The following is an 18,186-nucleotide window of genomic DNA, read 5'->3' on the forward strand; positions in this document are numbered from 1 at the left end:
GAGAAGTAAATGCATCTGAGGGATACGTGGGAGGTAGAGTGATCTGATAGTTCTTATCTACCACTAAACTCAGGTGGCCAGATTCAATAAATACTTATGCTGAATTAATTGAAACAAGTTAGCCACAGAGCTAAGGAACACACAGACTGTGCCTGTGTAATGATCTTAACAAAATCCTCACACCCTGTAATGCTCTGGCTGAGCAGCCAGCAGCCATATAGCCTAGAGCTCCTTGTTCTTTAATGAAACGTTATGTGCATATGGCCACAAATTACCATGTGTCCTTAAACTTCACTCATGGCTGCCTACATGAGTCATTTAGGAAGCAAACATCTGTTGAGAGCTTGCTGTGTGTGTGACTCTGTGCTAGGCACTAGGGTACAAAGATGAATAAAACGTGGCCCCTGAACTCATGGAGTTAATAATCTAGTTAGGGAGGCAGATGTGAAGGAATAATTGTTTCCTGATGAGATAATAGTTTAAGTATAACTATGTAGAATCAGGAATAAAGAATCAGGAACTGTACATAGTCAAGAATGAGGAATAAAGTTAAGAATCAGAATTAATCAGAAGAGGCTCATGAGTAACCAAATTTGATATCACTGAGTTCATGTACTAAGAGCTTATGTACTATACTGATAAGAAAGGCTCTCACATAGAGGCTGTTTACTTTTGTTTTACATACTGTTTTTTTGTTTTTGTTTTTTTAACTTTTTATTTTATATTGGAGTGTAGTTTGTTAACAATGTTGTGTTAGTTTCAGGCGTACAGCAGAGCAATTCAGTTATACATATACATATATCTATTCTTGTTCAAATTCTTGCCCCATTTAGGTTGTTACATAATATTGAGCAGAGTTTCTTGTGCTATATAGTAGGTCCTTGTTGGTTATCCATTTTAAATATAGTACTGTGTAATGTGCATACTGTTGTAATTAGCTTAGTTCTCTCTTGTCTCAGGACACAGCAAATAATAACAAGTTAGAATGGTGGTAGTGGGAAGGGTGTGATGGTCATTAGATGCGGGCACATTGATGACAGTAATTAATAACGTACTGACATCTTGACAGTGAGGCAGGAGAGAGGAAATTTATTAAAAGTAGACTCAGGGGCTTCCCTGGTGGCACAGTGGTTAAGAATCCGCCTGTCAATGCAGGGGACCTGGGTTCGAGCCCTGGTCCGGGAAGATCCCACATGCCGCGGAGCAACTAAGCCCATGTGCCACAACTACTGAGCTTGTGCTCTAGAACCTGCAAGCCACAACTACTGAGCCAGCGTGCCACAACTACTGAAGCCCACGCATCCAGAGCCAGTGCTCCACAACAAGACAAGCCACCGCAATGAGAAGCCTGTGCACCTCAATGAAGAGTAGCCCCTGCTCGCCGCAACTAGGGAAAGCCCGCGCTCAGCAACGATGACCCAACACAGCCAAAAAAAAAAAAGTAGACTCAATAACTCAGAATTTCTACAGACCGTTTCTATAGTGCTAAACAGTTCTACACATTTTGTTGAAACTATTTTATTATACAGTCTAATTATTTGTGTTAACGATGACTTTAAGTCAGTGGTTTTCAACTTTATGTATCCGAATCACTTGGGGACCTTTAAAAAATGCAAATAACTGGACTTTTTCTCAAGGTGGTTCTAATATGCAGCCTAAGTTGGGAACCATTGCTCTCCAGTTTAGTTATATTTATTTGGGAACGAGGTATTGTGGTATAGGGGAAAGAGGATTGATTTTAGAGCTAATCAGCCCGTCATTCTCTAGTTGGGTTATCTCAGACAGGTGCTGTATTCTGGGATCTCATTTCTTTAAGTATAAAGTGGAGGTAAAATGCCTGCCTTGTCTTGTCATTTGGAGTAAAAAAGAAAAACACCTAGGACTGCCTGGTACATCACAGTTATTAGTCTTATTAGTATTATTTGGAATAATCTTGATTTTTCTGTTCTCTAATTCTGTTTTGTGCCCTGCAAATATGCAATGAAGATAAGGGGAAGCATTATCTCCATTTAAACTTTTTCCTTCCAGAATTTCTTTTTTGTGGCAGCTGTTACCTACTTAGGCACTGGTAAGCACTAGCTGATGATAAAATGATTAAACAAATAATTAGGAATTGATGAAAACACCCAACACTCAAGTTCAACAGCTTATAAAAAATTAGGACAAGTGCTTGTGGTTGTGATTTTTACATTACATACATTGAATATAGTCATATTTTTTCCAACTTAAATTGTTCTTAATTCACATGATGAGATTATATCAATATTTTATATTGAAAAAAATGTTTTAATTTGAATTTTTTCAGCCATTGGTGGAACCTAGCATATCACTTCTTTTTTCTTTTTAATTTTTAAATTTTATTTTATTTATTTTTTATACAGCAGGTTCTTATTAGTTATCTATTTTATACATATTAGTGTATATATAGCATATCACCTTTGAGGTGATATGGCCCAGGATTTTAGAAGCCTGCATGGGGGTTTTCCCTCAGTAGTTTCAAAGCTGAAGAGCTGTTGTTTTACAAACATATACCCACATTGCTTCTGGAAGGAGAGAGCAGAAGGTTTGCGTCAGAACTAGAATTTAGGAAAAGGTAAATTTACAGAATGATGGGTGTCAGTAAGGATAGAATCCAGAATTTTTTTAAAATTTATATTTCTAAAACAAGCTTTATTTTTTAGAGTAGTTTTAGATTCACAGCTAAATTGAGCAGAAGTACAGAGAGGTTTCCCATATACCTCTTGCCTTCCCCCGACCACGCACAGCAAAGCTATTTTTAAGAATAATTTTTGTTAGATGTGTTTTAATCAACTATTTATCTAGCATGTGGCATATAAGATGCGCTCCAACAACTTCATCCTACTTAGTTCATATTTTACACCCATTTATTCATTCATCTATTCACTTACTCAACAAACACTGTCTACACTGTGGTATCCAATAGGGTAGCCACTACCCACAGAGGCTATTTAAATGTAAATTAATTAAAATTAAATAAAATAAAAATTCAATTCCTTATTTGTACTAGTCACATTTCGAGTGTTCATTGGCCACATGTGGCTAGTAGCTATCCTATCAGACAGTGCAGAAAGGGAATATTTCCATCATATCAGAAAGTTCTGCTGGAAAGTGCTAGTCCTGGATACTGGGTAAATTGTTAAAATTTATTAATAATTTTTAGTATAAGGGGTACTTTTAGCATGTATTCATACATATTGTACAAGACAAACAGTGAAGCGTTCTTACTTAAATGTTCTGTATATTCAGTACATTTCTTTTTCACCTTAATGTTTAATATTGTTCACTTTTTGGTAGCCCCACTACTGTCTTTATTAGTGGGGAAATTTTTATCTGGTTGACTTATTGTCCTGAAGAATGTAGCTATTGAAAGGTGGTGCCTTCATGTTCCTTTGCCATCTGGGAATAACTGTGAATGAGAGCTACTGTGTCAGCAGTCGGCTCAATACTGACCTTCCTTAGGAGTTTTAATTCTGTTTAAAGCAAGTGAAAAAGAGCCATTACTTATGGTTAGAATAAAAATGATAAACAGATATACAGATGAAGTTAAGGGTTCTTATGTACAGTGGAAAAATTCAGAGATTTTGCTGGTGAAATTGAAGGCATTTATTTGCATTTATTCATTTATTCATTTCCTTGTCCTTAATGGTGTTTATAATGTTTATAAGCAGAGCTTTAGATTATAAATGTTCGTGACTGCTCTGATTAATCTTGTTAGGAGATAAGTAGTAACCTTGCAAGATGCTTTTCTGGGTATGCATTGCTGTCGTCAGTCATGCACAGCTGCTTTGGCTATAATGTCATTATATTTGGTTTCGAGCCTTGAACAGAGTTGGGATACGATGACATTCATCAAAGAGGTGGTAGCTCCATGCTGATGGGGGATCACTTTAATGGACTTTTGGCATATTACTGAGTTCTTTTTGAACTCTAGAAGTGGTATAATTAGCGTTGATTTTGTAAGCTAGGTAATGGTTTGGTTAGTTATTGCTCTAATGCTGTTAATGTCTTGAGGATAATGGCAACGAAAATCAATGTCTTCCAATTCTACCTTGGGTGATGTATATGTGGGTATCTTTCTTTTCATTGACTCAGCAGTGACCAGAGGGAAATCATGTTTCTCAATTAGGATATATGTGTGTGAGGCGGGAGTAAGTGCATGTGATGGTGAATCAGATCTCTCCTGGGACGGTGGATGTGAGGGATCCAAAGCTTTTGGAACTTTTCTCTTGGGCTTTAGGTCTTCTTTAGGGGTTGACTTAGTGCAGTATCAGCAAAGCAGAAGGATCCAGCAATGCAAGTAATTAACCATGATGGCTAAGGCTAGGACTGCAAATCAGAAATGAAAATATCCAAGAAAGGACCAGTGATCCATCCGTGTTAGGAGCCTAGACAGAGGAAGACCTTCAGGTGCTTGAAAAGTGTAAGAAGCCTGATTAGGTCATAAGAGGTCAGAATTCCAGAACTTTCTGTGGCCTGAAGCAACTGATCAAGGATTCAAGTGGGAAATGTAACATAAATGTCATCTGGTCCTATCTTTCTCCCTTGTATTCTAGTGTCAGCTGACTTTTTTCTGCCAATGCACACATGGCGACTTCTAAGAGAAGAGAAAGCAAAGTTGAGTTGTACCCAAATTAGAGCTGTAAAGTTGCTTATCTTGACAGGAACCAAAAAGGATGACAGGATGCTTTGGAAAGCCATTGAAATTTTCTAAGGAGACCAACTGATTTTGAATATAGCTATACAAAGACATAGATGAATTATTATGTTAGTTAACAAACTAGCAGCTTCATATTGTGAGCTCTAGGCCCAAGCCAATCAGTATTGATTGATACATATCAGAGAAATGTGAGGAACGTTGTGACTGTATTGAGGTATGCAGTTAAGGTAATTACTCTTGAGAAGCTGAGAGTCTAAATGGAGAGGTGGAGCAAACAAATACGAAAGAAGTCTTAGGGCTCATACTGAAATGTAAGCAAACTGCTTAAAGAGAATAATGACACTCCACATGTTAGAACAGAAGGAGGAGGCCTTTTTTAGATCATTACAAGAATCAGCTTGTTGAGGGGAGGCTTCTTTTTTTTTTTTTTTCTGTATTCAATATCCTGTTATAAATCACAATGGAAAAGAATATGAAAATATGTATATGTATAACCAAATCACTTTGCTGTACATCAGAAACTAACACAACATTGTAAATCAACCACACCTCAATTTAAAAATTTTTTTAAAAACCCAGAAGTTTGGAAGAAGTTGATTCCAGCCCTCATGGATGACTTTGAGACATTCAAGACTTCAGTGGAGGGAGTCATTGCAGATGTGGTGGAAATGGCAAGAGAATTAGAATTAGAAGTGGAGAGGGGAGGCTTCTAGAGAACTGGGAAGCCATATCAAAGAAGGGAAAGGGGGAGGAATAGGTAGAGAAGCAAACGGATGTTAGAAAGAGAAAAGGTCGCGTTAGAGTAGTGGTTCTCAAAGTGCTTACTGACGCTTGGGAGTTTCTGAGACCCTTTCAGGGAGTCTGTGAGGCCAAAACTATTTTGATAATAATACTAAGATGTTGTTTGCCCTTTTAAAAAATTGTGTGTAAAAACACATAACACAATTTACCCATCTTAACCATTTTTAAGTGTATAGTTCAGTACTGTTAAGTATATTCACTTGGCTATGCAGCCAATCTCCAGAACTTTTTCATCTTGCAAATCTGAAACTCTATACCCATTAGACAACACCCCCTAATTTTTCCCTATCCCCAGCCCCTGGTAACCACTATCCCATTTTCTGTTTCTATGAATTTGCTTACTTTACATACTTCATATAAGTGGAATTATCTAGTGTTTGTCTTTTGTGACTGGCTTATTTCACTTAGCATAATGTCCTCAAGGTTCACCCATGTTGTAGCGTATGGCAGGATTTCCTTCTTTTTTTAAAGGCTGAATCATATTCCATTGTATGTATATACCACATTTTGTTTATCCATTCATCTGTCATGGACATCTGAGTTGCTTCTACCTTTTGGCTATGGTGATATTATTTGCCTTTTTCACTGAGTTGACATTTACACTGATGACGCAAAAGCAATGGTGGGTAAAACTGCTGGTGCCTTAGCACAAATCAAGATAGAGCACCAAGTTAAACTAGTAGTTATGGTAGTCTTCATTGTCACACAATTGCAGTGGGAAGAAAAGTCTAATTCCACTTAAGAATATCTTTTTAATATTCTGGGTGACAAAATGGGAAATAGGAATTAAGTACTTCTGTTGCATACTCAGGTTGTCTCAAGGAAAAGCACTTAGGCAATTGTTTGAGTTGTGAGCTGAACACAGTCATGGAATACTATTTTTCACTTGAAAGAATAACTGTCAGAAAAACTGTAGATTTCAGATGTGGGTATTTCATAGACATTTTCTTGAAAATGAATGAAGTAAAAACCTGTCACTTTAAGGAAAATAACTGTCAGTATTTATTGCCAGTGATAAAATTTGAGCTTTTAAGTGAAAATTAGAAGTTGGGGAAATTTGTATCTGCCACTGTGAGTTTGATAGCTTCCCAATACTTAAAAGACTTTTTTGATAAAATTGGTAGTGATATTAATGAATGTGTGTGGTTTTTTTGGTAGAATGAAATGTGTCAACGTTAAGATTTGCATAGCTCAGCGAACCAGTATTTTCCAGTATATGATGTGACAACATTACGCATGGGTAAAAGCAAATTAAAGTGAAAGATAGACCAGTGCATTTTAATGTAACAGTATGAAAAGTTCTTAGAGTTTAGATTCCACATTGCAACCAACCTTTAAGAAACTCCACTTGTTGAGTTTCAGTGTAGTACCAATGATCTAAAAAGTACTCTTCCCTTTTCCAACAACATATCTGGGTGAAGCTTGATTTTTCTTCATATACTTCAATCAGAACAACTTATCGTAACAGATTGAGTACAGAAGCAAATATGAGAATCTAGTTTTCTTCTATTAATCGAGACACTAAAGAGATTTGCAGAACTCTAAAACAATACCACTCTTCTAACTTTTTTGTTTTAGAAAATAGTTGTTTTTCATAAAATATGTTAATATGTAATGAGTTTGCTATTGTGTCTAAATAAATATTTTTAAATGTTCTGTTTTATTTCTAACATGGTAAATATAGATAGATGTACCACAAAAGCTCTTTGGGGTCCAATAATTTTTTTAAGACTATAAAGGGGTCCTGAGCCCCCAAATTTTGAGAACCAATGTACTGGAAAAAGTTATTCATTAAGCAGGAGGGGGCAGGATCCAGAATCTTGTCAAAGAGAAGTAGAAGGGGTGGTTTTCAGAGAAGGAAAGCAGATAAATATCTGTGAAGTAGAAAGATTGCTGATGAGAAATGAAAAGTCACTTTGGGCTCGAGATGGATTATCTTGCCTGTTTCTTTCCTATCTGTGGTGCACAGATGTCTGCCCAGCTTTCCTGTGATAGAAGTGAGCTGTTATGAGTTGATTGGTGGATTGTGAGCCCGTTTCAGCCCAATCATTTGATTAGAATGGGAAAGTCTGTGGTGGAATGGAATCTTTAGGACTGTAAACTTTCTAGTGTGTAACAGACTTTTACTATCTGCTTCACTTCCCGCAACTCACTCTCATATCAGATCCAGAAAAAGGTTCTACCTGACCCTATCCTATGCAATAATTTACAGCATTGTATTGAAGCTCAAATATATGTTCTCCTCTTTTTAAAAAAATGCATTTTGTGTTACAGAATAGGAAAGGTACTCAGCTCTACTTTTTTGATTTCAGAACTGTTTCTACACAGTCTTCTTTTCATCAAGTTTGCTTTTCTGTCCAAAATGAGGAACTTTGTAGTCTGTGTAGCAATGTGAAATCACCAGTAAACCCAGGCTAGATTGTTCTGAGAGGTATGACACATGGCTTACTTTTCTGGATTTACTGTGAAGGGAATGTTACCTGCAATTCAAGGCCCCTCACTTGCATGGGCCCCTGTTGTATTTGTAATGTTGAATATTCTGTTTAAAAGAACCTTCCTCCCCCATTATATTAGTTTCAGGCTTCACAAAAGCTAGTTCTAAAGGGTTCTGTGTAAGGGTCTTGGGGATCTGGGGGTTAGCTCTAAAGGCACTGTTGGATGATAGGGCAGAAGGGAGTTTAGGTGTATTACTTGAAAAAATTCACAACATTACTTTCAGAATATTCATTCAATTATTAGCTCAACCTCTGGTAGTATTTATTCAAATTTAAAAGAATCTAGAAGGCAAAAGTTTAGTCTGCCTACCATGCATTATATATTAGCACCAAGAAAGAGCTCTCCTTTTTTGAGTAATAAGCTAAAAGCCATTCTCACTCTCACCGGGCTCCTGTTCAGGTGAAGCCTTTGAAGAGGAGTCATCAGTGACATTTGTACTCTTCAGACCCTTACACTCTGAGGAAACTTTAATATTTATTAAAGCCTCATCACTCAGAAGAAGGGTTTTACCAGCTTTTAGCCTTCTTTTCTTTCTGGATATTTCAGCCCTTTTCTCCAGAGAGTCTTCTGCTATTTGTTCTCCCAATAGTTATCATGTGACAATAAGAGCAGAGGTAGCAGCACAGCGCTGTGCTAGCTGCTCAACATGCATTGTCTCTCTGAGGGTAGAGACTCCTAACTACCCTCATTTCACAGATGAGGGAGCAGCTTGAGAGAAGTAATTTCCTGAGGCTCACAAAACATAGAAAGTGCTAGAGCTGAGACTCAAACCTTGGGGTTTTGGTGGTAACATCTTTACTTGTTCCATCTTCCTGCTGTCAGCCAGATATCATTCCACCATATTCTTCATGTTTATATACAGAAAGGATAGATAAATAGAAAAGAAATTATTAGAATTGCTTTGGTTATCTAGTGTGCATAGCAAACCCCCCTCAAATTTAGTGGCTCAGTATTTACTCAGGCCTAGAAGCCCTTTAATGCTTAGTAAAAGATTTGCTACCCTGGCCAGTTTCAGAACTGCCCCCAAACTTAGGGGAGTCTTTTGGTTACCTAATTTCAGTATAAACCAGCTGTTGCCTCATATACATCAGTAAATATGGTCAATATTGTTTCATTCCTTTGTTAGGATGTGTAGTCCCATGTGCCTGGCACATGTAGGCACTTAATGAAGACTCACGAACAGATGAATTAAGTGGTGGTGCTATTTGCCTAACACTAGTTTCTCTTTTTGCCCGGCTTAGGTATTTGGCTCGAGTAGGAGATCTTGAAGCTACTGACACTGAAGACCCAAATCTAAATTATGGACTTGTCGTGGACTGTGGCAGCAGTGGCTCTCGGATTTTTGTTTATTTCTGGCCAAGACATAATGGGAATCCTCATGACTTGCTGGACATCAAACAGATGAGAGACCGTAACAGCCAACCAGTGGTTAAAAAAATCAAGCCAGGTACTAAATGGAATATATTTCATTGTCAATCTCTTTTATCTGCTACAGAAATGAGAGGACAGAAGAGAAGAGGGAGAAAGAAAGCTACCCTTTTCTTCTGGAGGTTCTGGATAATGGGAGGGATTCATTGCTGCCCTACTCTTATGAAATAAATGTTTAGGACCTTAAACAGAACCTTATGGGGTATCAGTCTTCTGAGTCTATGTGATCTGCTCTTTAAAGAAAGTATCTTATCTTACTTAAGGAATCTCTGCAATGGCAGACACTCCAGAACATGCCAGCGATTACCTTCGTCCTCTGCTGAGCTTTGCTGCTGCTCATGTGCCTGTGAGGAAGCACAAGGAGACCCCCCTTTACATCCTATGCACAGCAGGCATGAGGCTTCTCTCCGAGAGGTGAGATGCAGGAGAGTGGGTGGCACAAGAGTTGAAAGTGCAGTTTCATACATTATTCTCTGTGGTTCCCTGGTCTGAAGGCAGGATGTGGGTATAGCACACAGAGTTGACAGGTGGCACTAAAAGACTTCTTGCTCAAAATAGAGCAGAGCCACTCCTACACCCCGTTATTTCACAATCAGTTGATCACACCTCCATGTCATTTGCTTCTTTGGGATCAATATCTATTTGAGATGGCTGTAATGATTCTTAGTTTTGATTGAGGGTTGGGAGCAGTGGTGATGTAATAAATTTGGATCATGAGGCACCTAGAGGGGGAGCATAATTTCAGAAGGGTAGTAGGAGGGTCACCTGAGGGACTGGGTACCTGGGGGCTAGTAGGAGGGCTCTGGTAGGAATGGGGTTTTCTCTATAACTTTGCCTGGCTCCCTGGTGATAGTTGGTGCTACTTGCAAAGCTTAGTCTCCATTGCTTTAGACCACTTTTTTCAACCCCTGCTGGTTAAGCCTTTTCCACTTGACCTTGGCAGTTCAGCCTGGCTTCTTGCCACCTGATCCTTCTTCCTTCACTGAAAGAGGAGGAAGACGAAGAGGCAGCAGCTATGCTTAGGTCAGACCCCTCCTTGTTTGTGATTTCTCCCCTTTGACACCTCCCTGACCCCTCCATACTTATTATGGTCTTGAGGTAGGAATGAGCTCCCTTAACTTGAGCACCCATCCTTCTGGAATGTTCACAGTCTCATAGTCATCGGGTATTTTTTATTAGCTTAAATGTTTTTCCTTGATAAATAGCAGTTCCCTTTTCCACAAAGTTTCATTTCATATACTTGGCCAACAGCAATGAAAACCTCTGCCATGTGTGTAGGGCTCCATTCTGCTTGTGCCAGACATGTGTGTCAACACTTCTTCCAGTTGACTACTTTCCTTCTGCTCAGACACAGAGTTACTGGTTTACTGTTGAGAAGCAGATTATTTTATGTAGCCATTTGTCAATCTGAAAGGCCTTCTAGCTCCTTGTTTTCCCATACATCTTGGTCTTTAAATTTTTTTTTTTGGTTTGTTTTTACTTATTTTTAAAACTAAAGTTTAAAATGTTATTGCTAGAACCTTACATCATTAAAGGAAATCTTAAGATCAAAACAAAGAAGTTATAATTCTACTATCCTATCAAAAATGTTTCATTTTGTCCTATTCCTTTCTCTCTGTATATCTATGTGTAACTTCTACAAAATTGTAATCATACTACATGTGCAATTTAGAATTTTTGTTTTTGACATAAGTAATACATCATTCAAAATTTTAGAAACCATGGGAAGAGTATGGATGACATAGGTGGTGCCACATCACAGGGCTGTGGACTAAGGTCTCACAAACAAGGAAGGAGGGTGGAGGGTCAGAGAAAAAGCTGACTCGGAGGTCAAAAAGGCAGAGCCAACCAGCAGGGTGATGAAATGGCCACATTTTGTGTGTCTGGAGCAAAGGAGAGGATTGCCTCATCTCCTGGCACTGCCCAGCCTTTCCTCTGTTTGTCAAAGAAGTTTCTATTTAAACAAAACCAACTATGTAGCTCCACCCCATTTGTCTAAGATGTCCCCTGTCATCATGGAAGCTCTGAATATTAATATTTATTTTATCTTAAGAATTTTTAAAGAACTTGCCTTTAACTTGTTTTTTGATCACCTCTTTTAATAATGCCTAGATCTACCCTGGGCTTATGAAATCATTGCTACCTCTAAGGTAGCTATAGTTGTTGACGTAAGTGTAACAATCACTGCAAGAACCTGTTTTGTATAATTAATGCTTTGTTAATTTATTAGCATTTGTGAACAATATTCAAAATGGGTTTGAATCCCCTAGACTGTATTTTGGATTTATTAGCACTAGGTTTTATTTTTTTGCCGAAGGCCTAGACTAACAGAATTTGTTCCACTGCCTTTTTAGTTTGTAATGGAAATACCTTTAAAGAATTACAAAGTGATAATTTAAGAAAAAAAAACTTTATTATGGGAAATTTCAAATGTATATGTATATAGAAGTAGAGAGAATGATGTAATGAATCCCCATTTACTTGCCACCCAGCTTCAACAGTTGTCAATATTTTGCCATAAAATGTTTTTTTTTAATAAAGAAACAATATTGAATTTTAGAAAATGAAAGTTCTGTCCTGTCCTGTGTAATACATGAAGAGTGTTTTGTTTATTAACATAAATTGGGATCATATTATATGTACTGTTTTGTAACCTGTTGGAACTCAAAATATATTGGACATCTTTCCATGTCAATACATGTAGATATAAATTGACCTCATTTCTTTTAACATCTGTGTACTATTACATTGCATGACTATACCATAAATTATTTAGCCAGTCACTACTGATGTATGTGCATTTAGGTTATTTCCAGTTTTTCATTGTTATAAATAATGCTGTAGTATTTTTTCTCTTTGTATTCTTATCTGATGATTTCATTGCAGTAAATGTCTTAAAATGTAGTTGCTGGGTCAAAGGTTAAGCACATTAAAAATTTTGATACATAGTCCCAGATTGCCCTTTAGAAAGGTTGTACCAGTAATTTATATTCCAAACAGCAATGTGTGTTGGTACCCATTCTTCCATGTCATCACCAAAACCAGCAAGCCCTCTTCTTTGGGTAGTTTAGAACCATATCCAATACGGAGGGCAAAATAGCACCTCTAGTTCCCCATATGAAATTTTTATCATAAAAATTTCTTGTGTATAACAATGACATTATATATTGGAAGATTATTACTTTAAATGTAATTTTCACTTTCAGTGCCAATAACATTCTTCACCAAGTCATGCTGACAACCAGTATAGCCAGCAGAATATTTTTGTAATGAGTAATCTTAAAAATCCAAGATAATTACTCTTATTTTTAACCAGCATTGTCTCTAGATTTATATGATTACCTCTAGCTTTGTTTCTTTGCTTGTCTTTATCTGATAATACTAATAACATAAAACTTTAGAGGACAAAACAGCCCTGTAGATACTAAGCTTCAAGCGTCATCCCCAAATTATGACCTTTGGATTTTGATCCTGATCTGGGTTTTCCAAATGATAAGATTTTTATAAAGAAAAAAAAATCAACCCTTGAAATATGGAAAAGGAGATTTAAAAGTTCATTGTTAATGTGAAGGATCATGTAAAAATTTGTGGGCCAAACAGTGCTTCTTATGTGGTGATGTGAGACACTTTTTCTGTATTGTGTGAGATCTAAGGATGAGATTGTGTTCCTCAATTTAACAGCCTCCTTTCATAGTGGTTAGCAATAACGTAATTACATCTGTTTTATAGATTATGAAACTGTGTTTCAGTTTCCTGCAGCTTATCCATACTTAGCCTGTGAGAGGCATAGAACCATAGTCTCATCTTTTAATACTATTTGAATTGTAACATTGTATAAAGGGTAAGTATTACTGTTACCATATTGCCTTTTAAGAAGGAGGCTATACTTTTTTTTTTTGATAGATCTTTATTGGAGTATAATTGCTTCACAATACTGTGTTAGTTTCTGTTATACAACAAAGTGAATCAGCCATATGCATACATATATCCCCATATCGCCTCCCTCTTGAGCCTCCCTCCCACCCTCCCTGTCCCACCCCTCTAGGTCATCGCAAAGCACGAGCTGATCTCCCTGTGCTACGCTGCTGCTTCCCACTAGCTAACTATTTTACATTCGGTAGTGTATATATGTCGATGCTACTCTCACTTTGCCCCAGCTTCCCCACCACCACCCCCGCCGCCCTGTGTCTACAAGTCCATTCTCTATGCTGTGTCTACAAGTCCATTCTCTATGTCTATGTCTTTATTCCTGCCCTGAGGAGGCTATACTTTTGAGTAATTTTAAACCTTTGAAATCTTGAAGGGGGTACCAAACAGAAGCAGGGATCAAGTGTCTTGGGTAGGTGAACAGTGAGGTCTAACAAGGCTAAGTAGAAGGTCAAGTTGAGGTTGTTTGTGAGAAGAGAGTTTAACCATTAACTCTTAGGTTTTTTGTTCTTTCTTGCAGGAAGCAGTTGGCTATCTTGGCTGATCTAGTGAAAGATTTACCTCTGGAGTTTGACTTCCTCTTTTCTCAGTCTCAGGCAGAAGTGATCTCTGGGAAGCAGGAAGGTATTGTGCCTTGAGGAGTAAAAGCTTGCACTTGGGGTTTGTAGTTTTGGGGTGGAGTTGAATGCATGTTCTCATGTAGCCCAAATGTGGCCTGTATGATGAATTATGTTTCCATTTCTTGAAAAACAGATAATCTTTTGTCTTCTAGCTGCAGTTCACATAAAGGAAAAGATTCACCTTTTTCAATCCAGTATTGCCTTTTTCAGTCCTAAAATTCCCGTTTGGTTTTGCTGAGACTTTCTATCTTTCCATTCATTGGAAGACTGCTCTTATTTCCTGGCTGTATAGCTGCTTTACTTGATAATTCCAACACCTGTGTCATCTCAGGGTTGGCATCTTTTCCCTTGAGATTGGAAAGGTTGAGATTTTCCTAGTTCTTTGTATGACAAGTCATTTTATATTGTATCCTGGATATTTTGAATATTACATTGTTAGACCCTGGGTCTTGTTTCAATCATAAAGAGAATGTTAATTTTTTTTTGTCTTAGCAGACTGGTTAGGTTTAAGCCTTAAGTTCTGACCTGCCTTCTGTGGGCTGTGATTCTGTTGATTCATTTTTCAAAGCTTTGTCACGGCTATTTGGATTTGTCCCATGTGTATGCCAGCCTGTGGCCAGTCTGAACCTGGGCGCAGCCCATACAAATGGGTTGACTAGCCAGTATGTCAGTTCTCAAAAGCTTTGATATGTTGTTTAGAGTCAGATCATGCATGTGAGCCCAGGAGTTCCTACACCAGTTTATTCCCCACTCTCCACAATCTCCCCAATACTTTCTGGTTCCCTGAGGTTCACTTTCACGGTCCTTAGGTCAGAAAGCCAGGGATTTAATTTGCCCACTCTGCCATGCATTTCCCATGACTGCATCTGTATCCAAGGCTAAGTGGTAGAGGACAGAGGGAGAAAAAAAAAAGCAATAGGGATTTGCCCCAGCTCTTGAGGCTCTAGCTCCTCTGGTCAGAAAGAAGGATTCACATCCCTCAGAGGTTTAGGCATCTACCCAGTCTCTACCTCTGCTGTTGCAGGATTGCCTGGGGTAGGAGAGAACAAAATTTTTTAAAAAGCAAGGAATTTCTCACCACTCTTTCTGAACCTTTGGAGTCCCCTTTTCTGATCCTTGGACCACAAAGCAAAGTCTTGAAGTTCTTTCTGTCCACATCTGGTGTGTACTTTTGTATTTCAAGCTGATTTTGAGTCCAGGCCAGGCAGTATCTGAGGGGGAAAAATGGGAAGCTCACTGTGGTTTTGGTGGTACTTTAAAGTCTGATCTCTGTCCCAGTGTGCCCACTATCATTTACTTTCAGAGTTCTCAGAAGGCTGCTCCATATATTCTATCCAGAGTTTATACCTGTAGTCAGTGGGGAGACAGGGTGAGAGTGCTTGCCCAGAACTAGCACTCCAAGATTTTTATCTTTTAACATTTATTTTTATACATTAATTCCTATTCATTGTAGGAAATTTAGAAAATGCAAATAATTTTAAAAGGGAAAAACATCACAAGATAAAAGATTTTAAATTCATACACTGAGAGTGTGGAATAAAATACTGTTATCACTTTTTTTCCAAGAAAAGGAGGAAAAGAGCAGCCCTGGGAGAGGTATATACATGCTATAGCAGTAGAGAATTAAGCAAGGGCTTTTATATTTCTTACTTAGGGGTTTATGCATGGATTGGAATCAACTTTGTTTTGGGAAGATTCGACCATGAGGATGGTGAGTAGTATTGTCTTCTTATGACAGTTCTAAGGGCTGAAGGTTTATGTCATAACCTATCAGTAACATGTAAGTGCTAATTTTGAGTTTTCTTTCTTTTTCAAAACTTAAGATGCTTCATTTCCCAGTCCTAATTTGCTTTATTTTATTTCTTTTTAACTTTTTAATATGGAAAGTTTCAAGCATTCACAAAAGTAGAGTAATTAATAAAATGAACCTCCATGAACCCATTACCTAGTCTGAACAGTCATTAACAATTTGCCGTTGTTTTGTTCCCTCACTCCTTCCATACAACACAGGTTTTTTTCCCTACTGGATTTTTTTTTTTTTAATATCTTTATTGGAGTATAATTGCTTTACAATGTTGTGTTATTTTCTGCTGTAACCCTACTGGATTTTTAAAAGCAAACACCACACAAAATCACTTTATCTTCATGTACTTCAGTAATACCTCTAATAGATAAGGAGTTTCAAAACAAACCAACAAAAATATCCACAGTTCCATTTTTTTTTTAAATTAATTAATTAATTAATTAATTAATTTATTTCTGGCTGTGTTGGGTCTTCGTCTCTGTGCAGGGCTTCCTCTAGTTGCGGCGAGTGGGGGCCACTCTTCACTGCGGTGCATGGGCCTCTCACTGTCACGGCCTCTCTTGTTGAGGAGCACAGGCTCCAGACACGCAAGCTCAGTAGCTATGGCTCACGGGCCCAGTTGCTCCGTGGCATGTGGGATCCTCCCAGACCAGGGCTCGAACCCATGTCCCCTGCGTTGGCAGGCAGATTCTCAACCACTGCGCCACCAGGGAAGCCCCCACAGTTCCATTTTTATTTTCTTTTTTCTTTTTTCTTTTTAAATTTTTTTGCTGCACCATGCCATGCAGCTTGTGGGATCTTAGTTCCCCAACCAGGGATTGAACCTGGGCCCTCAGCAGTGAAAGCGTGGAGTCTTAACCACTGGACAGACAGGGAATTCCCCCTCAGTTCCATTTTTAAACTTAACAAAGTTAACAATTCCTAATATCATGTATTGATAACAACCATCTAATACCCAGGTAGAGAGTTCCCCGATTGTATCAAGAATATTTATTTGTGGAAAAGTAGCGGGGAGAGGCGGGCGGGTTGGGACCACCTTCAATACTGGCCGCCGGCAGTATCATGGCGACCCAGAACGCCCCTCCCCAAGAATATGAAAGTGATGATGACTCTTAGGAAGTGTTGGATTTAACTGAGTATGCAAGAAGACACCACTGGTGGAATCGAGTGTTTGGCCACAGTTCCAGACCTATGGTAGAAAAATACTCAGTAGCCACCCAGATTGTAATGGGTGGAGTGAGTGGCTGGTGTGTGGGATTTTTGTTCCAGAAAGTTGGAAAACTTGCAGCAACTGCAGTAGGTGGTGGCTTTCTTCTCCTTCAGATTGCCAGTCACAGTGGCTATGTGCAGATCGACTGGAAGAGAGTTGAAAAAGATGTAAACAAAGCAAAAAGACAGATTAAGAAACGAGCAAATAAGGCAGCACCTGAAATCAACAATATAATAGAAGAAGCAACAGAATTTGTCAAACAGAACATTGTGATATCCAGTGGATTTGTGGGAGGCTTTTTGCTAGGCCTTGCATCTTAAGGATATGAAGGTTCTATCACAGTGGAGTCACCTCTGAGAAGAGACATAGTGGTGACAAGATGGTCTCAGCATTACCCATTGACAGATTCTCCAGGATGACAAGAAACAACTAGCTGGATAGTACCAAACTCACTGCTTAGCATTTTGCCATCTGAAATTTGGCAGACTACTATCTGCTATAAAACAATCTATATGGTCTGTGTATAATAGTATTCTGGAGCAAAATATGGCTTTCATTATTTTCTAAAAACTTGCATTTGTTTAAAATTTGCCTATAAAACACCACCGTTGGATGTAGATTTGGAGAGAGAAAAAAATCTGTTGGCTATATTCCCCAGTGAAGTATCATCCTCAATTTATTTAAATAAGATGTTCTCCATTGTGCTTTTTAGTATAGTGCCAATAATTTAAAACTTTGTATTTTAGCTCCAACAGTAGGGCTGACTTTTTTTTTTAAAGATATGTTTGCAATAAACTGAAGAACTGTAATGCCCTTTTATGGAAGGATTTACAAATAATAGAATTATTAAAGATATTAAACAAATTTAAAAAAAACAAAAAAAAACAAAAAAAAGAATATTTGTGAGGGACAACTTCCCTGGGAGAACGCACGGCACGCCTCAGGCTGCGGCAACGTCACGCCAGTCTCTGTCACTGCAGGCTCGCCCCGCATCCGTACCCCTCCCTCCCCCCAGCCTGAGTGAGCCAGAGCCCCCGAATCAGCTGCTCCTTTAACCCCATCCTGTGTGAGCGAAGAACAGACACCCTCAGGCGACCTACACGCAGAGGTGGGTCCAAATCCAAAGCTGAACCCCGGGAGCTGTGCGAACAAAGAAGAGAAAGGGAAATTTCTCCCAGCAGCCTCAGAAGCAGCAGATTAAAGCTCCACAAACAACTTGATG

The 18,186-nt window shown here is 38.4% G+C and overlaps 2 protein-coding genes across 5 annotated transcripts in view; both read left to right on the plus strand.

Moving 5' to 3' along the window:
* ENTPD7 (ectonucleoside triphosphate diphosphohydrolase 7) overlaps nt 1–18,186 on the plus strand; it is a 64,781-nt gene that overhangs the window by 25,845 nt on the left and 20,750 nt on the right. For all 4 annotated transcript variants that reach the window (XM_068548341.1, XM_068548340.1, XM_068548338.1 and 1 more), the window contains exons 4-7: nt 9,217–9,422; nt 9,667–9,817; nt 13,851–13,954; nt 15,605–15,661. In XM_068548341.1, coding sequence (XP_068404442.1) covers nt 9,217–9,422; nt 9,667–9,817; nt 13,851–13,954; nt 15,605–15,661 — 518 coding nt within the window. The remainder of the gene's footprint in view (nt 1–9,216; nt 9,423–9,666; nt 9,818–13,850; nt 13,955–15,604; nt 15,662–18,186) is intronic.
* On the plus strand, nt 16,770–17,433 carry LOC137767378 (FUN14 domain-containing protein 1-like). Its single transcript, XM_068548342.1, is given in 1 exon segment — nt 16,770–17,433. A coding segment is annotated over 1 exon segment (468 nt). The 5' UTR covers nt 16,770–16,816; the 3' UTR covers nt 17,285–17,433.

The sequence above is a fragment of the Eschrichtius robustus genome, chromosome 7 (assembly GCF_028021215.1).
Source record: "Eschrichtius robustus isolate mEscRob2 chromosome 7, mEscRob2.pri, whole genome shotgun sequence".
NCBI lineage: Eukaryota > Metazoa > Chordata > Mammalia > Artiodactyla > Eschrichtiidae > Eschrichtius > Eschrichtius robustus.